At 38.9% G+C, this 25,515-nt stretch overlaps 1 protein-coding gene across 1 annotated transcript in view; it reads left to right on the top strand.

Moving 5' to 3' along the window:
- Positions 1–25,515, top strand: part of SCG3 (secretogranin III) — a 33,708-nt gene that overhangs the window by 4,441 nt on the left and 3,752 nt on the right. The window contains exons 5-11 of the mRNA XM_078448616.2: positions 2,147–2,289; positions 3,285–3,434; positions 5,882–6,059; positions 8,882–8,998; positions 11,382–11,465; positions 13,622–13,753; positions 23,863–23,943. Coding sequence (XP_078304742.1) covers positions 2,147–2,289; positions 3,285–3,434; positions 5,882–6,059; positions 8,882–8,998; positions 11,382–11,465; positions 13,622–13,753; positions 23,863–23,943 — 885 coding nt within the window. The remainder of the gene's footprint in view (positions 1–2,146; positions 2,290–3,284; positions 3,435–5,881; positions 6,060–8,881; positions 8,999–11,381; positions 11,466–13,621; positions 13,754–23,862; positions 23,944–25,515) is intronic.

Below are 25,515 nucleotides of genomic sequence, written 5' to 3'. Positions count from 1 at the left end.
TAGGATGTTGTAGCTGCTTTAAAAAAGTTATGAACATTGAACTCATGTTTGGCTTCCCTCTGAGGGTATATGTAGGAGGGTAAAATACTCCTTGATGAGAAAAAAGAAGTCACTCTGAGTAATTCTGTCCATTTTAGAGAAGCCAGGGAAAATCAATGGAAAGTAAAGAGCAATGCCCAAGTGGTCAACTCTTAACCCCATCTAGCAAAGGTCTGCTAGTGGAGTCCTAAGTTCCTGGCTCAAGAGAATGCAGCAGTGCAGCAAAGCGAAGAGGCTGTTTCTTCAGAATGTTGCTTATGTTCTCCCTGTTATGAAGTAAATGAACTGAAAAACAGTCATCTCAGTTATTTTCCAGCTCCAGCAGGCAAACAGTATGCTTCCTTTTTTTCAGATCCTAAGGGATTAAGTGGGAAGGGAAATAAATTTTTCCACCTCTGCACAGACCTTGGGCAGTTTCTGCTTCACATTAATCCCTAGAGTCAGTCTTACAACCCACAAATGGAAGCATCAGACCTAAATAATAATCTCTGCTCCTGAAAAAAATGGATAATGAACCCAATTTTCAGTCAGTCTGGAGGGGAACTGATCTTATGGGTTTTTTTTTCTTAGGGTCTTTTCTGCTTATTAGTCACTCTGGTACACAGGGCTCAAAGGGCTCATAGCTAATGGATTGGTTGACAGTTCAGCAATAATCTACTACCAGGAAACTTCCAGTTCTCCGTCTATAATCACCCTACTCAGTTTCCTAAGCTTCTTTTCAAACAACAAGAAACTGTTCTGCCTAAGGCAGCATATATCTTCAGGTGTATAGATTCTAGAAGAAAGGTCATGAGAGAAACTCCTTGTCTGAATCCCCAAAGCCATGGAAGAAAAGGACAGGATCAGATTAGAAATATTAGGCTCTTCATTCTTTGAGTAAATATGATCAGAATTATTGGGGCAGAATTTGACCAGAGACTCAATTTCCATTTCTCTAGAAGATAATCGTAGTTACTTTTTTTCATGTACAAATCCACTATATATAATGACATTTAGCTTTCATATAATACTGCACATTAGCTTTCATATGGTACTTGGCAGTTTAAAGGAACATTTACATCTTATTTCATCTGATCTGCATAAGAATCCCATGAAACAGATAATCCTATTATCTCCCTTTACAGTCATCCAAGGATATAGAGGTAACAGTGGTATCATGGGTTAAAATTCTGATCTTTCAGATCTGCTAGAGGTGACAGGAGGAGTTAAGTGCCTTGTAAACTTGCACATATTAACATATTGCTTGATGTGGTGTAGGTTACAAAAGACAAACGGATTCCCCAAGAGTTCTCTTGGATATGCCACCAACCCTACTGTGTCCTTCCTCAGGATGGGCTCTTGCTGTACTCTGAAGTAATGTTGCTGGTGTATTCCCAGGAAAGCTAAGGATACGTATTTGCAAACATCTCTGCAGAGATTTACATAGATTTACATATTGCTTTGTTCAAATCTGTTGTCTCATTTTAAAAGTTTAAATTTCATACACATAAAGTAAGTTCCCTATTCTCTGGAGTAAGGGGCTTATCACATTAAGCTGTCTTCCATAAAGGAGTTCTGACACATGTTCAGTTAGAAGTAAATATTTATTCCAGATAAGTCATAAAATCTTCAATACACCCTCTCTGATTCTGGGTGTGAGGCAGGTTCCCCCACCATCAGCCCAGGAATTTGCCAGCAGAAGAAATACACATGTGGATGTTACCAGTCTACTCCTTGTGTGGAAATGGAATATCAAATTATATAATATGTAGAAGAGTGTTTTGAACAATATAGCATACTATACAAATGTGGCATACTGTAAAATTTTAAAGTGTAATCTTGTTTGTATTATTAGAATAAAAAATAGAGAGGCCTTTTGTGGTGTCTTCAGATCTTCCTTTTTCTTACAGTCACGTAAGAAGATTTCAGAATTTCCATTATCATCATAGGTTCTTAACTTTAAGCAAAATTATATTTCAAACCAACAATTTATGTGAATGAAGCAGTATCATAAATACATTCCAAATATATCTAAGTGTACAAGAACAAGGTATAGATTGTAAGTATAGTATGATCCTGAAATAGGCCTATGATAACTATAATGTGAAACTGTGATTGCTCTGTCTAGATGATCCAGATGGCCTTCATCAACTAGATGGAACTCCTTTAACTGCTGAAGACATTGTCCAGAAAATTGCTACCAGGATTTATGAGGAAAATGACAGAGGAGTATTTGACAAGATTGTTTCTAAACTGTTGAATCTTGGCCTAGTAAGTCATGCATAAGAATAAACCCATTTCTTAGTACAGTTTGGAATTTACTAAGAAGCCAAGCCACATGATCTGAGTTGTAGCCAAGTGTTTATAATACATCTACTTTATATTAGGCACTGTAGGTTTTGAGGACAAATATGACAACATTCTTTCCCTCTAGGAATTTATAGTCTACCAGAAGAGCCACACAAATACGCACACGTCCACAATGCAAGCTGCATCAAAACCATAAAAGCAGTTCAGCATGCCAGAGGATGGGCCATATCCAATTCGGCAATAAAGAAGAACTTCAGAGAAGGAACTGTTTAAAGTCAGCTTAAAACAGTTAGGCAGCTCCTGGGTGGCTCAGTCAATTGAGCAACTGACTTCAGCTCCAGTCATGATCTCATGGTTCATGGTATCGAGCCCCGCATCAGGCTCCCTACTGATAAGCATGGAACTCACTTCAGATCCTCTGTCTTCCACTCTCTCTACCCTTCCCCTACTTGTGCTCCCTCTCTCTCAAAAATAAATAAAACATTTAAAAAAAAGGATCATTAGGATTTAACCAGCAGCAGTAAAATATACGTGAATTATGAGAAGAGAATAACAGGAACAAAGGCATGCCATGTTTGGGAAACTGTAAGCAATTCAATTTGATCCTCTCCCAGCCAGGCTCCCAGCCCTTATACAGCCCTACCAGGCTTTACTAAGGTCCTAAATGTGCCTGTTTCAGAGGTTCCCTAGTCATGACTTGTAGCTGACGGTTGAGAAATAAGTGTTCCATAGATTCCAACAGACAGGCTAATCACTTGCATGGCCCAAAGGCACTTTTTCCCAGGAGTTCTGGGGAATGTCCAACAACAAACAGAGGCATAAACAAGGGCTATCTAGAAAGAGGGACCAGAAGATTCTCTCATTGCATAAAAATGTGTTCAAGTTCAGAGTTTAGTCTAGATTTTTTAATCATAAATATGAGAATAATAGTTACATATGTTTCTACTTTTTAACAGATCACAGAAAGCCAGGCACACACACTAGAAGATGAAGTAGCAGAGGTTTTACAAAAACTGATCTCAAAGGAAGCCAACACTTATGAGGAGGAACCCAATAAACCCATAAGCGTGACTGAAAGTCAGGCTGGAAAAATACCAGAGAAAGTGGTATGTATATGTGAATTCATATGCATATGTTATGGATATGTGTATATATGCATGTGCATGAATGTATGTGTCCACCTGTATTTGTATATAATTAATACAATCTGTATATAAGTAATACCTCACTTGATGCCAGAGAAGATTTGGAGTATGTGACACATTTAACCCACATAAAATATATACTCACAAAATATCAAGTTAAAATATATAAATCAACTCTATGTTGAAAATGAAGATATAGGTTATACTATATTACACAGTAAAGGTTATGTCTTATACTCCACGTAAATTAATCCATAATGCTATGTGGCAATGTTATAACCATTCCACAAAACAACTGCTTGTATAATGTCAGTGAACTGAAATCAAATATTTCGCAGCTCTTTCGGTATACAACTTCTGTTCACAGAATGTCATCATCTGCCTCCAGATCCCAAAAACAGAAACTTGGGTTGATTTGGTCCTCTGCCACACCAGCCTGTATACTCCCCGGAGCTAGTTGCCTGAATATGCTTCGCCATTCTATCCTGTGCACTTCCACCTGCTCGTTCCTCTTTTCTTTGGTTCAGAGGCCTGGAACTGTCCTTTACTTAGACTAGTCACCCATCCTTCCTTCCCCTCCCTGGACTCTGTGCCTCTTCATCTTTTCTTCTGCATCAGCCAAGCTACAAAAATCTTTCTCCCCTCTTTGAATTCCCTGTAAAACTCTAGATGAGCTGACCAAAGAGGGTTATATATAAGAAAAAAATCAAACTCTTCACCTCTCCTATTTTCTCCATCACAGCACCTAGACCCATGGCTCCTCATCCCCTCCAACGTCTTATCCCAAATACAAGGAAAAAGAGTGTATAGGCTTACAATCCTCTTTTAGAGGAGGCTAGAAAACAGAAATCGGGTCTGCATTTTTTTTTACTAGATAGCATAACAGCTCTCTTTTGCTCTCTCTACTTCCAATCTCCACCAGCTTTCATTTTTTTAAACAGCTTTTGAAGATCCACCCAAAACATTTTTGATTTATCAAAGGGCTCATGACATTCACTCAAGCTTACCATCTGAACTGAAAGTGACACAGCTACTGTATTTTCCTTCATTCCCATTTTGTACTCCTTTTTCACCCATCTCTAAAACATTCATATGCTTGACCTGTTTGCTCATGTCATTTAAATGCATCGATGCAAATGAAATATTAATTCATTCAATAAATATTTATTGAGGTACCAATTATGAACCAAGAACTGGAGATACATGCTTATTTCAAAAGATAGAATCCCTGCTTTCACGAAGCTTAAGGTCTAATGGAAGAAGTAGATGGTCTTCAAATACTCACATATTTTCACTGCAACTGCCTCAAGTGCTATGAGGAAAGAAACATGGTTCTATGAGACTTCATAAAAAGGGAGCCTATTCTGGACTTAGGCTCAGGGAAGGCTTCCCTGAGGAAGTGACTTGAGCCAAACACTGAAGGCTGTGACCGTGAGAGGCCGTGTGTAGAGAAGAATGTGTGGAGTAGCTAAGTATTGCAACAAGGGCAGGGTGGCTGCACACAGAGAGAGCAGTGAGAGATAAGCCAGGGGAGGTGGACCCAGGCCAGACCAGGCAGGGCCTTGGATTCTGACCTTCATTGTAGGACCAATGGGAAAACACTGCAGGACTTTAAGCAAAGGAGTTATGTGACCATACTTTTTAAAAGATAACTCTGGCTATAACATGGAAAATACAGTGAATAGATTGGAAGTGGTTGATGTTACATGGTTAGAAAGTAAGAGATGAAAGCAACTTGGACTAGAGCCAGGTAATGGAGAAAGAGAGAAATGTACAAATTTGGGATAAATCTTGAAAGTAGAGCCAACAAGACTACTGATGAATTATATGGAGGAAATGAAGAGGGAGTGACAAGGAAGACTGTTAAATTTCTGTTTAGTCCGCTGAATGGACAATGGATCATTAACTAAGATGCAGAACACTGGAAATGGATCAGGTCTGGGAGAAAAGTGTCCTGTGTACCCTTCCAGATAGCTCTTAACATTTCACGGAGAAGTCCCCAAGGTGTGACTGCTCTGTTGGTGTTAGATGTTCTCACATGATTTCCTGTATCTTGGCACCACATATTCTGTAACTTCAAAGTTCTCCTGCTTGGTAAAAAGCAGTCTTATGAGAAGACATTCACAAGAACTGATAGAGGAGAACTTGGCCAAGTGGGAACCTAGAAATTCCCTGTCTATTCTCCAGGAGCAGGAGCCAGGGTCCTCAGGTGAAGCATATGTCTGTCAGCCCCAGTGACCTTTCTATGTGGCTAGATGCCCATATGCCTGGAAAAGTGTTTGATCCTACAGGAGCTTGCAAAGGAGGAGGTGTTATTTCACTTCACATTCAAGGGCACCAAAGAGGAAAGAATCAAGCTGGAAGGTAATTAGCTCTAACAAAATGTTTATTTTTTATTGATTTTGTAGACTCCAATGGCAGCAATTCAAGATGGTTTTACTAATGGACAAAATGATGAAACAGTATCTAATACCTTAACCTTGACAAATGGCTTGGAAAGAAGAACTAAAATCTACAATGAAGACAACTTTGAGGAACTCCAATATTTCCCAAACTTCTATGCACTACTGAAAAGTATTGATTCAGGTAAACACTGTTTTCTGACCATGTGGAATAGAAAAAATAATTCCAGGAAATGTGTGGGTGGGGTTTTTTTCTTCCTGTTTTCAGTTTCTAAATGCAATCTTCAATGAAATTTATTGTAACCCCAGGGAAAAGAGATCACATCAATTTTTTTCAAAAGAAGTATGCTAGTCATAGAAATATTTAGGAAAGGATAATCATGAAAGGTGGAATTTCAGGATAATTTAATCTTCTTGTTAACAGAGGGTTCATTTATTTGTTCAGCAAACAGTCACTGAACGTGTTTGGGACATTGAGGTGAGCCCTGTGCAGATGAGGAGAGAAGTCAACATCCCTGCCTGAACTGCTCAGCCTCAAATCTTATTGTAAATCTTTAAAAAACAAAAAAAGGCTACATTTATTTTCCTCTATTAGTGGGAACAGTGTGTATAACATAATTTATCCTTTTATTTTATTTTTATTATTATTTTTTTATGTTTATTTATTTTTGAGAGAGACAGAGACAGAGTGTGAACAGGGGAGGGGCAGAGAAAGGGAGACACAGAATCCGAAACAGGCTCCAGAATCTGAGCTATCAGCCCAGAGCCCGACGCAGGGCCCGAACCCACAAGCCATGAGATCGTGATCTGAGCCGAAGTCGGACATTTAGCCAACAGAGCCACCCAGGTGCCCCCATAATTTGTCCTTTTAAAAACAATTCAGATTTTTGCTTTTTAGACACTTTCAGCTTCAGTCTTGAAATGACTTAAAGTAAACTAAGCATTGGACCACAGCAGACAGGGGCCCAAAACACACTTAGAAATGGATATGTTTTTTTAAAAAACTAAGTCCTTATTTTGCCTTGTTCCTTTCTCTTACCTGTACACCAAAATAAGTTAACTGAAGATTTCATTTCATCTCTAATTTTGATTAATCTTCAAGGAAGATAATAATGGGCAAATTTTCTATGGTTGTTATTGTCCAGACAGATGTTCTGCACTGCCTTCTGGTTTTTCCTCTTCCTTTTCAAAGATTCAGCCCCAGAAGGAAAATTTGTAATAAGTATTTCCCCAAGAAGTGACTTTAGAGTGTGCTTTCATTTCTGGAGAACACCCATTTGTCCTTCAATTCCAGACATTGGCCAGATGGCATCAGCCCCTCTGCTGGTGTCTGAAGGGCTTGTATATCTTGAGGGTCCATTTTGAGCCATCTTGCCCCACTGGATGGCAAATGCCCAGCTCAGAACTTTTGTCATCTTGGTGAGTCACTTCTTGTCAGTGTCAGCATGACACTGAACACCTATACAGACGTGACCTTGAGGAAATAATGTGATGGCTGAAGTTATTTACTAGTGCTTTTCCAGGATCTCTTCCCTATCTCCTTTCTCATCTTTCTTCTCTCCCAACCTTGAGGATTTCATGATATTTGAAAAAGTCCACTGTATGGAATATTTTTTTATTTGTTTTATTTATTTTATTTTGTCTTTCAGTTTCCTTGACCTCATACTTTATTTCTTTTATATTTATAGGGTTTTAATTTAAATACTTACACTAAGGTACTTGATAGTACCCATCCCTCTCACCCAAGGTCTGAACCAATGGAGAAAAAATAAAACAGCTCGAAATCCAAAATATTTCTGATACTGGTAAAGACTGGGTTGTAAGGGTTGTAGAACACAGCATAGTGTGAGAGCCAAAATGGGCTTGCTCACTCCCTATCCTCAGTCTAATTGTTGGAACAGCCAATCCTTAGGATAGTTTGATTTATAGAACAGGCACTTTTCTCAAGTCCCTGACTTCTACTGTTCCAGGGGAACAAAAAAAAAAAAGAAAGATTCCAAATCCCTATCAGTCAAGAAATGTAGACTAATGCCCATTGCCTACCAACTTCATCTGTGGGAAGGATGAAAAGATGGAGGGAAAGGCTAGGAGTATTTAGAAGAAATCCTTCATGGCCACTCAAAGAATAGGGAAAATGGGCTCTCCTCTAGCACCTTTCTTCAAAAATGGAAATTTTTTTTTTAATTTTAGAATTTATATATATATACATATGTATATATATGTATATACATATATATACATATGTATATATATGTAGATGTATATAATAAATATACATAGTTATATATTCTGAACAACTATGGAATGATCAGCCATTTTCTATCAAGATGCAGAACAGTATGTCAAATATGAAGAGTTCCCAAGAAACAGTTAATAGTGGTTACCTGCAGGGAGTAGGAGTTGGGGGATAGGAAGAAAATGTTATTTTCACTATTATTTACTTCTATACTGTTGGAATATTTTTAGTACATGCATATATTCTTTCAAACGAAGTAAAGTCTAGAAAGCAATATATACTGCTATTAAAAAATCAACCTCACATTAAAAAAATAAAGATACATGTATATTTTTATTTTCAAATATTAAGTTTGATTAATGAAAACAGGCCATTCTGGCCCTCAAAAGCATACAGGCTGAGTAAAGAAAAATTGGTGGGTCACCAATCTTACAATTTTCTTTTTGAGTTCATATTACCTCAGGTTGCAAACTGTCTCTTTATCATCTACTCTATTAGTAAAATACTTTAGATTAAAGTAAATCTTTTTAGAAAAGTTATAATTGCCCATTTCTGAAGAAGTTCAGTACATCTATACATTATCCTATATTCCCAATTCCAACTCCCAATGTTCAAGTCTTATTATACTTTTTATAAATTAAATATATGTGGTTTCAGCTATAAATGTAGGGAGAAATATTTCAATCAGATGCTGTACTTCATAAATTGACACTGAAAGAGGAAGCTATACTCCACTAGTTTTTTAAAAATTATTTTGTCCTTTTATATAGAAAAAGAGGCAAAAGAGAAGGAAACACTGATTACGATCATGAAAACCTTGATTGACTTTGTGAAGATGATGGTAAAGTATGGCACAATATCTCCAGAAGAAGGTGTTTCCTACCTTGGTGAGAGTCCAATCTGTTTTGTTTTTACTATGATAGTTTTCACTGTCCAAAGTCAATTAGGGATTTGGCAATAACTACCTCACAAATTTTATCATTCATGCCAAAACAGTCTGAATCGTCTGAGTAACCAGAATTGCCCAGCTTGATAATGCATACAAATAAAATTAACCAGGAGTTTTCAATTCTTTATAGAAGCAGCTTGAGTATAAACATTTCATTTTGTCTTATTAACATTTTCTAATATCTCCATGGAGACCATTTTACTAAAATTTGACCTCTTTTTTTTTCAATTGTGTTTGGATAGTCAGGACTAAAAGAGTTGATTTTAGCCAGTGAGGTCTGGATTAGGCTGCAGAAGTTGTGCCTCCTGGTCCAGTTCTGCCACAGACCAGTTTTGTCCCATGGGGCAAGACACTCACCCAGCTGGGCCTCAGTTTCTACATTTGTAAAATAAAGGATGTTGTGAACTATAATGGGGCTGGTAAACTACTGCCCATGAATCAAATCTGGCCCATTGCCTATTTTTCTATAGCACACCAGCTAAGAATTACTTTTACGTTTTTAAATGGTTGAAAAAAATATAAAAAAAGAATAGTAGTTCATGACACTAGGAAACTATATAAAGGGGCACCTGGCTGGCTCAGTCAGTAGAGTGTGAGACTCTTGATCTTGGGGTTGTGTGTTCGAGCCCCACATAGGGTGTAAAGATTACTTAAACAAATACAGTATTTTTTTAATTAAAAAAAGAGAAAACTATATAAAATTCACACTTTAGTGTCCATAAATGAAGTTTTATTGGCACACAGCCACATTCCTTTGTTTCAGTGTTGTCTATGGCTGCTTTTGTGCTACAATGGCAGAGTTGAATAGTTGCAACAGAGACCATATAGCCCACAAAGCCAGAAATATTTACCATCTGGCCCTTTGGAGAAAAAGTTTGCTGACCTTTGATTCTTTGAGCTTTGTGCATAAGCTTGGATGTTCTTTGTGCATGCAGGTTGTTTTGTTTTGTTTTAAAGCCTTTGGTTTTCCTGCTTGGTCTAGTTAATCAATAAGTACCATTTATCTCTGATGTCCTTTGGGGAAGGTGACCTCACAGCCCCTTACTCTGATCTCTGATAGAAGAGGAAGATTAAACAGAAGAGAAAATCTCATAGGACAAAATAATTCAGAACTACTCTCTATGAACTCAATTTTTTTTCCACATGAAGATAGTTTTACTGTTTTTTTTCTCATTATAAAAGAACATATTCATTTAAAAAAATCAGTCAGTGCAAAATTATGTTAAAAAAGAAGTAAAAAAAAGTCACTCATGATACCAGCACCCAGGTGACAGTCTATTTGTACCTGTTCAGATGTTTTTCTGTGTGTGTATGTGTGTGTATGTGCACCCATGTACCTTTGTCATTTCTTTCTTTGTTTTATCTTGTTTTAAAAAAATGGGCTCATGTTATACATAGTACTTTGTGGCCTATTTAATTCAACAGTAGATCAAAGACATTGTTTCAGATCAATCATTGCTTCATACCAATACCCTGTAACTCAGAAATTCCATACTTAAGTCATTTATCCTATGGAAATAGATTAGAAATGCCACAAGGCTTAGGTACAAGGTAGATATTTCCACTACTACTTATAGCTGTGCTTTCCAGTATGGCAGTGGGAAGGGAATTCATTGCCTCAAGTAACTGAGGAGTCCAAGGATGGGGATAGTCTGACTTTGGGTTTGTAAAGTCCACCAACAGTGTTAGGAATCTATCCTTCCCCATCTCCAAGCACTGACTTTCCATATGTTGATTCATTCTAGACAAGCTGCTCTCCTATGAAAAAAAAAAGATGGTTGGCAATCTCCATCCTCACAGTACAGCAATCCTGGCAGGAAAAGGGCTTCTTTCTCCCAGTGGTCCTAGCATTGAATCTCATTGGCCTGGCTTGTATCACATGCTCCTCTTTGAACCAATCACTCAGCCCAGGGTGGGTGTAGACCCTGAGGAACCAGGCCTGGGTTATTACTCCCCACTTGAGGCAAATATGTCGAGAATGGGAATGGTTTGCGTTCTCTAAAGGAAAACCAAGGTATAGTTACAGAAAGTGTTGAGGAGGCCCAGACCACAGGTGTCCATTAAAGGCTTCAACACTGGACATGTTCTAGCAGTGGCCACAGAGATGTGGAAGAGGCTTCTGCAATTAACTGAATAGGATGCTGAATTAAGGATCCCAAATAGTATGGAATAGTAGATTCCTAGAAATAAAATCCATATCAAAGTATCTTAATTGCAGTGTTAATATTGTGGAATTACGTTGTGATATTTCTGGTAAGGATTAAACAGTTGATATCATCCTTCATAAAATAAAATTACATTTTTTCTCTTCCTCACTCCAGAAAACTTGGATGAAACTATTGCTCTTCAGACCAAGAACAAGCTAGAAAAAAATGTTACTGACAATAAGAGCAAACTTTTTCCAGGTGTGATTTATTTAACTATTTTTCTACCTTTGAGCACAATAACCCTTTGAGTGGTAAATAATGGCTTTAATAAACATTGATAAATAGAGATTTCAAAAGTTTTAAAATCTGAAATCCTACCATAGGATTAAGCAGCTATAACCTTGGCTATTTTGTGGCTAGTCTCAGCATAGAAATCTGACCCCAAGAAGCATTGAAAAGAAATGTAGGTCTTTCCTGAAGATTCTTAGGAGGTGGCTCATGGAAAAGGAGGAGGCTACATCATGAAATTTTCTACATACATGAAATTTTCCTTTCAGTATTTTTTTCTCTCCCAAGAGCACAGTTTCTCCAGACCACTATCCCTGGTCACCTGTCTACTCCACTGGCTCTCCCCTCCCAAGTCTTTTCTCTCCTCTGAGATAGTCTATGCCCCTATGTTGTGTGATTCCCCCTCTTGGTTTCTTCACTTCTGCATTTCCACCCAATACAACACAGAACCAAGCTGTGCAAAGGAGCCTGCTTTGAGGGGGGGAGGGAGGAACAAAAAATAGGAAGGATCACAAGTTCTTAAGCATGATTTTGTGTCCCTTTCACAGCAGTTATGTACATATATTTGATGGAATACTATATAGCCTTTTAAAATGATGTTTTCAAGTAGTTTTCAATAACCTGGAAACATCCTTCTGTGATGATGTTAATGACAAAAGAAAGTGACAAAATTATACTGCAACTATGGAGAAAAATTACGCATCAAAAAATATAGAGAGGGGCGCCTGGGTGGCTCAGTCGGTTGAGCGTCTGACATCAGCTCAGGTCATGATCTCACAGTTTGTGAGTTTGAGCCCCGCATCAGGCTTGCTGCTGTCAGCACAGAGCCTGTTTCAGATCTTCTGTTCCTCTCTCTCTCTTGGTCTCTCCCCCACTCACACTCTGATGCTCAAAAATAAATAAAATATTTAAAAAAATTTTTTTAATACAGAGAGATCATAGCACTAGTGGAGGTTTTCATAATGAGAGTAACTGACTCATTTCTTTTTTTCTTTTTTTTCTATAGTAATAATGTTTTTTTTTTATTTTTTTTTAACGTTTATTTATTTTTAGACAGAGAGAGACAGAGCATGAATGGGGGAGGGGCAGAGAGAGAGGGAGACACAGAATCAGAAGCAGGCTACAGGCTCTGAGCCATCAGCCCAGAGCCCGACGCGGGGCTCGAACTCATCACGAACCATGAGATCGTGACCTGAGCTGAAGTCGGACGCTCAACCGACTGAGCCACCCAGGCGCCCCTATAGTAATGTTTTTACTGAAAAAAAAAAAAAAAAAAAAAAACAAAAAAAAAAAAAAAAAACAAAAAAAAAAAAAGCTTTTTGTTAGACTGCTTGATGTTTCCTATTTTATTTACAACAGGGATACATTGCAATTGTTTTCAAGTGGTTAGCTACTTTAAGGTTTATGACTTTTTAAAATTCAATAGAAGATAGCCAGAAGGAAATATAGTTTTTTTCAACTCTTGTCCCCTCACTTTTTTTTTTTTTGAAGTATAATTGGTATGGAAATTAGTTATTTTTAAGTGTCAAGTGAGCAAAGATTATCCCATCTTGACAGCAAGGGTCCAACTCTCCTCTTTGCATTAGGGTGACCAGGGATAAGGGAATGTGAAGAAAGAGGCAGAAGGAAAGAAGTCCTGCGATAGCCCCAAATTCTTAGGTGCTACTCTCAGTCATAGAATGTTGTTCAAAAATACAACATCATGGAGAGGTTGAACAACAACCAAGTTATTTTACTTCGAAATGAAGACTCAAACTTACTTTGGGAACTGACATATGCCACTTCATTGCCTACCTTGATTATAGTAAGGAAAATAATCTATGTTCTAATGACACAGTAGCAGAAGGGAAAGAACACTAAACCAAAATCTGGAAAGTCGGTGCTTTGGCCCAGCTCTTTTGCTAACTCGGTGCATATCTCTCCCATTCTGGGCCTCAGTTTCCTCGTCTGTGAAATGGGGGAAGGAAGTTGGACAATCACTAGATTAGACAATCTCTAAGATCCCTTTTAGCTTGAAAAATGATCCGACCTTATGCTGTACCCTTTCAACAAATTTATTTCTACATTACAAATTGGTTAATGGATAGGAAATAGGGTTCTAACAACAGTGCTCAATCTGATTACAGCACCATCAGAAAAGAGTCATGAAGAAACAGATAGTACTAAGGAAGAAGCAGCTAAGATGGAAAAGGAATATGGAGCCTTGAAAGATTCCACAAAAGCTGATAACCCAAGAGGAAAGACGGATGAGCCAAAAGGTACGGAATTAACAGCTCTAAGTTGGCAATGAAAGTGGGGGAAGCAAAAAAATTCACCACACAGGTTGATCAAAAATGCACACCCTACCAAATCTGCGAAATCAGCACCATCTGTAGAGAAGAGATTCAGCACATGGTATCTTTATCTGAATAGCAATCTTTTTTAATGGCCTTGAGTCTCTGAGAATGGCAAATTGGTTTTATCTTCTGATGGGCTTAACTGTCCAATGGACTTTTGTGCTTGGAGAGGAATGCTTATGACCATTGTGCATTGTTTAGTGTCTAATCTGATTTATTAACTTATTAAGCAATATTTCTTTAAACATAATTAACATTCCTCTAAATGTTACTTATTTAACAAAGTAATCAAAATTTACACATTTAACAGAGCATATTTCCCTAATCATTTACAATGATAGAAATGTGACACTCTTAAGGACCTGATTAAAAATCATAAATCCAATATATCAAATTTCCTTAAATAACCTAAATGTCTTTAAAAGCAAAAAGCACACATTAAATGAGCCCAATAATTACAAAACTTATGTTTTTATTGTTATTCTTACACATTCCTGAGGTCCAATTTTTTTCTGCCTTAGCAAGTTTATGTGATACAAAATTTACTTCTTCCCAGGATTTTAGAGAATTTACTACACCCTTAAAGAAAAAGATCCTGGGCAGGGGAAGGGGCACAGAGGGCGGAGAAAGAAAGAAAAAGAAAAAGACCTTATGAGGATGCAAGGTCTAAGTTGTTAACCCTTTGATTTCAGATCAGGATGAGGATCTGGTTGTATAGGCCAGTGGTTCAAGCCCCTTTTACTATGAAGTGTGCTAGTTATACCATGGAAAATATATCTATCTTCTGAAACTGTCTATACCTGAAGTTGTGAACAGATGACTTAAACCTATTTTTATGTCATTATGATATATTGACCTCTTTGGTATAATTGGAATGTTACATATGTCTGTCCTATCAGTGTCTCATTAGCAGGGTCATCTAGAGGTTTTATTCCCTAGGAACTGAGGGAGTGGGTCCACGCTGTCTCTCGAGGGCAGGGGAGGTGTGACATTCAGCTAATTTATCATCTGAAGATACACCATTGGGCTCTCCTTTCATTATTTATTATGTATAATCATTAGTGGCAATGAACTGATGGACTTTGCTCATTCCTTTCTGGATGCTATGAGACCACAAAAGCTGGTCATGTTCATAGTATAGCTCTTAATTTTGAAGGGACTACTTGGCCTATTTACAGGTTCCTAGTCTTTGCCGCTCATATAGATAGAAACAAGTTCACATTCATGTTTGATAATAGATCCTGTTTAATAGTATCTGTATATTAAGTTAAAAAAAAACTAGCTATGTATTTAATACCTTGTAACTTACTAACAGCAAAAAATTACCAACAACTTCCCCTTTATATCACAACTACCTTTGTTGACACTTAATATCAATCTTTTCCATTTATGTAAGATGATGATGACAATGATGATGATGATGGTGGTGGTAGTGATTTTATGCTCCAATTGGTATCGCTTGGGCTGTAGGAGTTCCTCTGTCCCTCCTTTATCCTTTTAGCACTATGCCCGGTATTTTTAAAGTATCTTTGCTCTCTGGCAACAACAGGGTATTCTAGACCCACTGAATTTTCTCATCCCAAGATTAAAACAAATTCCTCTTCGGGGCGCCTGGGTGGCGCAGTCGGTTAAGCGTCCGACTTCAGCCAGGTCACGATCTCGCAGTCCGTGAGTTCGAGCCCCGCGTCAGGCTCTGGGCTGATGGCTCGGAGCCTGGAGCCTGTTTCCGATTCTGTGTCTCCCTCTCTCTCTGCCCCTCCCCCGTTCATGCTCTGTCTCTCTCTGTCCCAAAAATAAATAAAAAACGTTGAAAAAAAAATTAAAAAAAAAAAATTCCTCTTCAAAGATTTTTAGTTACTTTTTGTAGAAAATATAGAGACCTGAAACTGAGTTATACAGGTTCAAATGAGTAGTAATGTGGGCCCAGAGAACTGCTTCTGTTCCAGTTACTGGGACTTTTTTGAGACAGAGGAAAAATATATTTTTTCTTAATATATCAAGTTCATGTTGATTTTTCCTATCTAACAAGGCTTTATATTATTGTATTTTTTTTCTCTAGTGCAGATTTCATAGACCGTCACAATTCTCTCCTACATCAACATAGCTGATGTATCAATTCTAATCGTTGGGTGTAGTAGCCTGTGTTGAGAAAGGTTATGATGTTTCCTCTGGGCTCAGGAGGAAAGAACTTGGGAATAATTAATTAATAATGTTTGTCACGGGCATAAGAAGGGGGAATTGGTAATATACATGCCATGTTAACCGACTCTTAGACCAGTCACACTGCCTTGATACTTCCCTAGGTCTACTTTGGATGAATGGTAAACTTTTTTAAATGTCTTTTAAAAAAATTATAGCAAAATACACATAACAAAAGTGGTCATACTCACCATTTTTAAGTGTATAATTTAGTGGCGTTCAGTACATTCATATTATTGTGTTACTATCACTACCATCCATTTCCAGAACTCTTCTCATCTGCAAAACTGAAATTCTATACACGTCAAATAAAACTTCTGATTCCCCTCCCTCTTCAGCCCTTGGCAACCACCATTCTACATTCTGTCTCTGTGAATCTGACTATTGTAGGTACTTCATATGAGTGGAATTATATAGTATGTGTGCTTGTGTGACTAGCTTATTTCACTTAACATAATGTCCTTAATGATCATCTCTGTTGTAGCATATGTTAGAATTTCTTTCCTTTTTAGAGCTGCATAATATTCCATTGTATGTATATACATACCACATTTTGTTTATCTACCCATTTGTCTATGGATGCTTAGGTTGCTTCCACCTTGTGGCTGCCATCAGTATGGCTGTACAAATATCTCCTCAAGACCCTGCACTCAGTTTTGGGGGAATATTCCCTGAAGTGGAATTGCTATACCATATGTTAATTCTACTTTTAATTTTTTGAGGAGACACCATACTGTTTTCCATAGCAGCTGTACATTTTTACATCCCCCCCCCCCGACAAAGAGTGTGCAAGGGTTCCAATTTCTCTAAATCCTCATCAGTGCTAATGGATGTGAGGTGGAAGGTGAGTGGTAAACTTTTGATAGATAGCTAACCAAGAAAAGAGTGGTCCTGTAGCCTGAGAAAGAAAGCCAGGAACTGGGCCGCACAGAGCACTGCAGTTCAGCCCCACAGAAAACCAGCATGCCTAGGTCATCTCCTCCAGGAGTAACCCATGTGTAATGACTATATTTCCTGAAGACAGTAAGCCATCATCTAAGTCCTTTGACTGGCAGAGGCGGCATGCTCAGTGCTTAAGACAACACCTTCTATCACTATGCAAATATCCCTGGGAATGGATGCTGACAGGTATCTTTGCTTGTTTTGGGAAAACATTGTGTAAAAAAAGAAATCTGAAAGAGTTGATTCTTGGTAGTCTCCTATTCCTATGTAGGATGTGAGTGTTTAAAGGCTAATGATGAGGTTAGATTTCTTTTCTCATTAGGAATTCCATCAGTTACTAAGGGGGAGAGAAAAGAGTAAAACTCCATCCATTTAGTGTTGCTGTTTGTCATGGCCCTCCTGAAACATTAGGAAGAGGGTAGGGATTGGGGCTAAAATTAGTCCCCTCTCCATTATTTGGAGATTCAATTTATTCATACTACCCCTGACCCCTGTTACTCTGAGATAAGGAAAACTGATTTCAGTACAATTTAGAAAACACCAACCTGAGCTTAAACCAAGGGCCAACATTTCTTGAAAACAGATTGAATCCCCAAAGGGCATGTTATGACTCATACCTTTGTATTGACAATTGCTTTGCTGACACTTTTCTCAAGGATATTTTGTTTCTGTTATAGAACCACTGAGACAACACCTATTGCCCCTGGGCAGAAAAATAAAGGCATCCATGTGGGTAAAAGCAGGACTTACTGGGTTTTCTGAGACATTTATTCAGCTATAAATACACATGTATTCTGATGGCATGCCTGGCATCATGCTCAGGAAGTAGACCTATTGAAGTAATATAAGAACAAATGCTGACCTCTGAGGACTCAAGCAAGCTTTGAAATGATTTGAGAATGTTCTTAACCCATATGTAGGCAAGCCTAACACAAGCTACATACATGCACATGTATCTCCCTTATCGATGAGTCAGGAGCATGCAGAAGAGAGAGAAAGTTGGAAGACATTACAGGGCAGAGCAAGGGATGAGGTAATGATCCAGATAAAACCACTTCAAACAATAATTATAAGCAGAACACATTGTCAGAAAAGTCTGTAAAGAATCTGTTTTGGTCTGGCAATGTGGGGCGATGGCCCCATCGAACCACAGCAAATATTTATTAATCATGCCAAGCATATGCTGGACCCTGTGAGGAATAGGAATAATAGTGGAAATGGGAATAATAATACCCTCAGTTTATCTCAGGCTTCAATTTACACAGCATGTTTCCATGCCTCTTGTTTTAGGTTTAATGTAAAAAAAAGTCCAATTTAATTACCAATAATGAAAAGTGGCACATCCACCTTTGAATATAATTGAGTTAGACTATTGAAAGTCCTGTATTCTACAGGGATTCACATTAAGAATAATCTTTTAGGGGAGCTCCTGGGTGTCTCAGTAAGTTGAGTGTCCATCTTCGGCTCAGGTCATGATCTCACAGTTCATAATATTGAGCCCCACATCAGGCTTTCTGCTCTCAGTGCAGAGCCTGCTTCAGATCCTGTGTCTCCCTCTCCCTACCCCTCCCCGGCTTGCACACGCACTCTCTCTCTTTCTTAAAAATAAATAGACATTAAAAAAAAGAATAATCTTTTGTGGTGCCTGGGTGGCTCAGTTAAGTGGCTGAATCTTGATTTCAGCTTGGGTCATGATCTTACAGTTTGTGAGATCGAGCCCCAAGTTGGGCTCCATGCTTGGGATTCTCTCTCTCTCTCTCTCTCTCTGCCTCTCCCCCACACTCACACTCATTCTCTCTTTCTCTCTCTTTCTCTCAAAATAAATAAATAAACAAAAAAAGAATAATCTTTTAAAATACTGATTTCTAATTGGTACAGTCATTTGAATGATTCCATAATTATTCCTAAATTTAGGGGTATGCCAATGAAATCATATTTATTTTAATTTCAACCATATTTATAAAATTACCTAATTTTTCAAGTAAATTGCTCTCTGGAGACTAAAGAAAAGTACTTTAAAACTTTATTCCATGATCTAAGTATGGATCTATTTGCCAATTTGATGTTTACTCATTCACTTCTGCTCTATGAGTCACTGAAAATCTTTTTTAAAAAACCATCCAAAGGATAAGATAAGTATTAACATACTCAAAAAGTCATTCCATTGCTATCATTTGTCAAGTTTATGGCCAGATTATGGAAATAGGTGAAAAAAGTGATCTCTATGATAGCTTTCACCTAAATAATCTATTATTCCCATATCTTCCTTACAGAAACCAGAAAAGGTAGCCTATTTAATTAATAAATGGCTAACTCATGTGGATGCTGTTATTTTTAAAGCAACATAAGAGGAAACAATTTGTGCCTTTTATTCAAGCCCCAAGCCATTCTGCTAACAATGTCCAAAAATAGTAAGTACAGTCTTCCCCCTGTGAGTCAGGAAGGATGCCAGGAGCTAAGTCCAGGCACAGGAGACCTACCATCAACACAGGTTTTTTGAGGATAGCAAAGGAGTGTTTCTTCCCATATATAGAAACCATGAACCTTCTTTTTAGAATTCACCCCTAAATTATAAATAAATAAACCAAGGCTCAGAAGATGAAGTGATTCACCCATGATCCATAGCCAAAGAGTGTCAGAGCCAGGCCTTGAACCCTTGTCCCTTGACTCCTATCCAGTACTCAGTCTGAGTATTTTCTTTGGGGCATGTAAAATGTCATCAATGTACAGAAATTCTTACACTGAATGGCTCTGAGGCCCATGTTGGCATCCATGATACCATTATCACTTACTTTGTTTTATATCATTCAAAACTGTAATCATTTAATCTTTACAGAACTTTAAGCATATCAAACTTAATTTTTATAAGCACTCTTTAGAAGATCTACTATCTTTAGTATGTCCAGAATTCAATAGGTTAATTCTATTGATTTCTACAATGTTTTGTTGTTGTTGTTTTCTAATGGGGCTTTGGGGGTGGGCAGATCAGGTCAACATATCACAGTAAGGACAAATTCGTGTATAAAAAAGCGTATTTCTTTGCAGTGCTGAAAACCAGAACAGCCAGAAAAGGAGGGCTGCGTCTTGATTCTGGCCCTCTTCCCATCTGCTTCAGCATATGTTTTAAAGCTTGTGCCATATTACCTCAGCCATGAGCTATTTTTTCCAAAGGAAACTGAAATTTATTTGAAAAAAATAGCCCAGCTTTCCAAAGTGGACTCTCATGGGCTTTTACTGCACACTGTGTAAATAAAAGGTTTGCTTTACAGCTCCTGACAGGAGGAAATGTAAATAGGAACCAGCTGCTTCTCTCCAAGAGCAGAAGAACACCTGATTTTATTCACCTTGTTACCAATGCTCCAGTAAACTTGTGGAGATCTCAGTACTGATGGCAGTGGTTCCCAAACTTTGCGCCACATTGGAATCACCTCAGGACCATTTTTTAAAAATGATGCTCGGTCCCTGCCTCAGGATATTCTAATTTGATTCATATGAGGAGTAGCCTTGGCATCAGGATTTTTTTTAATGTTTTTAAAAGTTTATTTATTAATTTTGAGAGAGAGAGAGAGAGAGAGCAAGCATAAGCAGGGAAGGGGCAGAGAGAGGGAGAGAGGGAGAGAATCCCAAGCAGGATTTGTGCTGTCAGTGCAGAACCGAATGCAGGTCTTTCAACGTTTATTTATTTTTGGGACAGAGAGAGACAGAGCATGAACGGGGGAGGGACAGAGAGAGAGGGAGACACAGAATCGGAAACAGGCTCCAGGCTCTGAGCCATCAGCCCAGAGCCTGACGCGGGGCTCGAACTCACGGACCGTGAGATCGTGACCTGGCTGAAGTCGGACGCTTAACCGACTGCGCCACCCAGGCGCCCCCGAATGCAGGTCTTGATCCCAGGAACTGTGAGATCATGACCGGCATCAGGATTTTTTAATGATTCCCTAAATGATTCTCCTGTGCAGCCAAGTTTGAGAACCACTGCCTTTCTGCCCAGTTTGGTAACAACAGGCACTAAATCATTCTAGTCTAAAAGGTGAATCTCACCCAGCTACACTCAGTAGAGGCTCTGGATTCATTTTGGTTCAAGACCAGGCTCTGACCGTTACTCAGCTGTGTCCCCCTGGGCATGTCACTTAATTTCCCTGAGCCTTAGTTCCTTCATGAGTAAAATTGGAACTAATAACGCTTCTTTCATAGAGCTCTGTGAAGATTAAATAACATTACAGAAACTGTCATAATCATATGTCATGATCTACAAGATAGTTTAGTTTTTAAATAAATTGCAGTATAGTTTTCTTCAAGCTGCAGTAAACTCATTCTCTGTTATGGGTTGGTAATATCAATATAGTGGATAAAATTGCTTCTTGTGCATTTCATACTTTTTAAAATTTAATATTTTTATAGAAAATTAGTTCCTGAGCAAAAGGCAACCTAACAAGATGATGCCGAGTCCCCTTTTCCAAACTGCCTTAGGCTGGGTTCCTTCTGAAGCAGACCCTGAGAGAAGGAGTTGCGGTCCAATTTAATCGGGAGATGACCACTGGGGGCATAGATACATGAGACAGGGAAAGGAGAGAAGCCCATAGAAAGTGGTTTCACTAGTGGGCTTCAGCTGTGGGCAACTGGGGCTTCCCACTGAGGATCTCTGGGAGGCTGTATGGAATGTTCCTGAGATATAAGGAATATATCATATAAGGAGTATAAGGACATAAGGATATATCATATAGGGATATAAGGAATATATAGCATATCTGGAATAAGGGAGACATGGGGTGGGGAAGCAACAATGTCTGCTACACTATGGCAAAAACCCCGTATTTATTCTTCATTCTCCTAATTCAGAATTTTTAACACCATATTTACACAGAGACTAAGCTCAGGTTATCCTTTTCTCAAATAAGCTTCCCATATTATGATGTTATCATAAATAATATTGTGGGACGAATGCTTAACATTATTTAAAGAACAAGACTATTTTCAAACATTCGTAAAAGTTTCAGAAGCCCTAATTACTTAATATGCTAATGACAAATTATCTATTTGTTAAAGCCCTATGAGACCCACTACTTTGATTTAAACACTTCAGTTGCATTCTCTAGAAATAGTCTACACTAAGATTTCTTTGTTCAAAATGCCTTTTCTAACTGAATTAATTTGAAACAGAGAACATTGTTTTTATGTTACCAAATGCAATTGACCTTCTCAACAAACAGGCAACAGACAATGAATATTCCTATATCCGTTGTACTAAAATGTTATAACATCAGCTAGGAGGACATTGGTCTTCCATGTGCTCTAACATTCTTAAAAACAAAGCACTGAAATCAAGACTTTTTTTTATACAGTTGACTGAAGTGAATAGGGGCTGAAAATTGTAGATCTCTTCTCTTGTCCACTTAACCCTTTTGCAAAAGATCTTCTCTGTGCTTCTTGGGGTCCACATAACATGGAGCCCCACTGGTGAGGCAAGAGTAGGCTTACAAGATCAGGAAGAAGGATGCTCAGGAGGTCACTTAGGTAAATGCAGTAGTGGAAATTGGAACATCAGCAAATCCTAAGGCAGTGTTATTGTTCATGGACTGTAGTCAAATGCACCCAGGTTCAACCCTGGCTCCACAACTTACTAGCCATATGACCTTCAGCATATTACTTTATCTCTCTATGTCTTGGTTTCTTCATCTGTAAAATGGGGGTGAAATGGGACTGCCTTTAAAAGGTTGTTGTGAAGAGTAAAAGAGATACTGCATTTTGGAGCACAAAGCACAGCCCTTGGCACATCATAAGAACACAGGTAACTCAACCAAAAAGTCTGGGGAATAGACTAGAGGTAACAGGGCTCAAAGGGGGCTCAGAATGGGTGGTTACCACACAGAGCTTTGGCAGCCATTGATTCTTGCAGAGCCCCTGGACTTCGAAGGCTTCCTTTCTTAGGCCACCCAGAATTCTCCAGACTACCTGGTCCCTTGGTGCAGACACTCTGGGCACTAGGGACCTCACCTGGTTTCAGAGATGGCTGATTTCCTTGAGACAGAACAAGGCTACATCAGTGTCTGTGACTGAAGATAGACTTTGCTTTCAGATAGTGCAGGTAGCAGAAGTTTGGGAAGACTAGAGTCCAAATTCTACTTCTGTTATTTCCTGTGTGGCCCCAGACAAGTCGCTTAGCCTCTCTGGGTGTTAGTTTCCTCATCTCTCAGTGGATGGTAATGCCCACCTGCAGACAACAATGTACGTGAAGGGCACACAGAGCAGGCACTTCTCTCACAACACTCAAGGCTCATGGGAGAATGTTTATATCCAGGGGAGTTTTACTAGAATGAGTTCTAAGGTTCATACCCAAACCTTGAAATGAGGCCCAGGTCATCTCTTCATCTCAGTTGTCACACGCTCCCTGCCAGATTGGGCAGAAGACTTGTATAGCAGCCTACACTAAGCCACAGATTTGGACTTCCTTAACATGACTTATTTGGTGATGGAGTCTTTTCAGGATCTGCCACTCTGATTTAATTCTTGACCTGAGAATATTCCTAACCAGTTGGAAGAACTGGAAGAACCATTCCTAACCAGAAATGATGCAGTCTAAGAACTGTTCACCTATCCAGTGAACTGAATCAAAATTCTTCTCTGCCAAGACATGAGACTGCAGTTATGTGTGTGTGAATAATGGCTCCTTGATACTTACTAGCCTGCCTGGTCCTGTGTCCTGGAATCTCATCTCTACCCTTTCTCCTCAACATCCCCCACCCAAATATGCACACTATTTTGTTACGGATACCACCTCACAAGTGCCTGATGAGTCCAGCATTTATGGTTCTGAACAAGAGTGTGGTCTTTAAAAAGAGATGCAGTGATATTTTATGAGTATTTGCTATGAGTTTTTTTCCCTTTTCCAGGGAAAACGGAAGCCTATTTGGAAGCCATCAGAAAAAATATTGAGTGGCTGAAGAAACACGACAAAAAAGGAAATAAAGAAGGTAAGGATTTAGTATGGTTGCAAACTGCCAACCTCACCCATTTGTCAGGGGTTCTTGTTAAATAAAGTTTCCCACAGTCAAACGGGGCTAAAGTCTCCTGTCAGAGTCCAAAAACACTCCAGGATACAGGAATAGAATCTCCACTTCTCTTATTTTTCAAAGCCACCTCTTGGGCAAAGGCCTTTTCTTTTACATTTTATTATGAAATGTATCAAACAAAAGTAGAGAGAATAGTATAATGAATCCCCATGTATCCACCAACCACCTTCAATAATTATCAATATTTTGCCCTTTTCTTGGAGTATGTATTTTCATAAGTTTTTTAAGTTTATTTATTTTGAGAGAGAGAAACAGCATGAGTGGCAGAGAGAGGAAAAGGGAGAATTCCAAGCAGGTTCCACACTGTCAACATGGAACCTGCTTGGAAATCCAAAGAAATCCAAGCAATTCCAAGCAATTCCAACCCCAACACGGGGCTCGAACTCACAAACTGTGAGATCATGACCTGATCTGAGATCAAGAGTCAGACGCTCAACCAACTGAGACACCCAGGGCCCCCTTGGAGTATTTTCTAAAAAGGGAATTTTTTGACCACATATTAGATGGACCCTGCAATTACAAAAGCAGTCACTCACTTAAAACACAGAACAAGACTCTTCTGTTCTGAGTACCAGAGATATGCAAATGTAAGATGCAGCCTCCCCTTGCCCTCCCTGACCCCCAAGGAGCTCCCAGCACCACTAAAGCTACCACTAAAGCCGCTCCCAGCACCACTAAAGCCTGCTCAGTGCTATCATAGACAGGTGCAGTGCTACAAAGGTGGGGGGCACATCTCCTTACAAGGATGCATAGCACTGGGAGAAAGGATTGCAGGAAAGCCTTTGTTGGAAAGCTGAGTGACAAGAGGTGGATGCAGAGGAAACACTGGGCCCAAGACATAAAAGGACGAAAGAGAGTCATGTGTTCTGGGAACTGAAGCCACCCAGTTTCCCAGGAACACTGGGTATCTGTGGGAAGGATCAGCAGCCAGAGGTGGGAGGTGGATAGCAGCCAGATCAGGAAGGTGCTTGCGTGTCCTGCAAAGGAGGTAAGTTTTAGCCAGGGGAACCTAAATTAGGACTCAATTAGGTTAAGAACTGAGAAATCTCTCTGGCAGCAGTGTGGCTATAGATCGAAGAAATAGGACCCCAGGGGATTGGACAGAGATTGAAGGCAAAGATCTGGAGCAGAAATTATGGGGCTTAAACCAAGGCAAGGCAGAGGAAATAAAGAAGGGAGAAACTTGACAGCAATGGATACAGATGAGTCCAGTATGACTCCCAGGTGTCTGGCTGAGCAGCTGCCAAAGGATGCTTTTAAAATGAGACAAGGGGTGTTTTCCAACTTGAAAGTGCATTCAAATCACCTGCAGAGCTCTTACATGTCCTGACGTCCAGGTCGCATCTCAGGACCACTACAGCAGAAACTCAAAGAAAAGGATGCAGGCATCAGTATTTTTAACCCCCTCCCCATGATTCCACTGTGTAGCTAAGTTTGAGGACCACTGATATAGAGAGCACAATGGGAGAAAGA

This window comes from Panthera onca, chromosome B3 (genome assembly GCF_046562875.1).
Source record: "Panthera onca isolate mPanOnc1 chromosome B3, mPanOnc1 haplotype 2, whole genome shotgun sequence".
In the NCBI taxonomy this organism is placed as follows: Eukaryota; Metazoa; Chordata; class Mammalia; order Carnivora; family Felidae; genus Panthera; species Panthera onca.
Note: the sequence above shows the minus strand (reverse complement) of the source record. Positions and strands in the feature narration are given on the sequence as shown.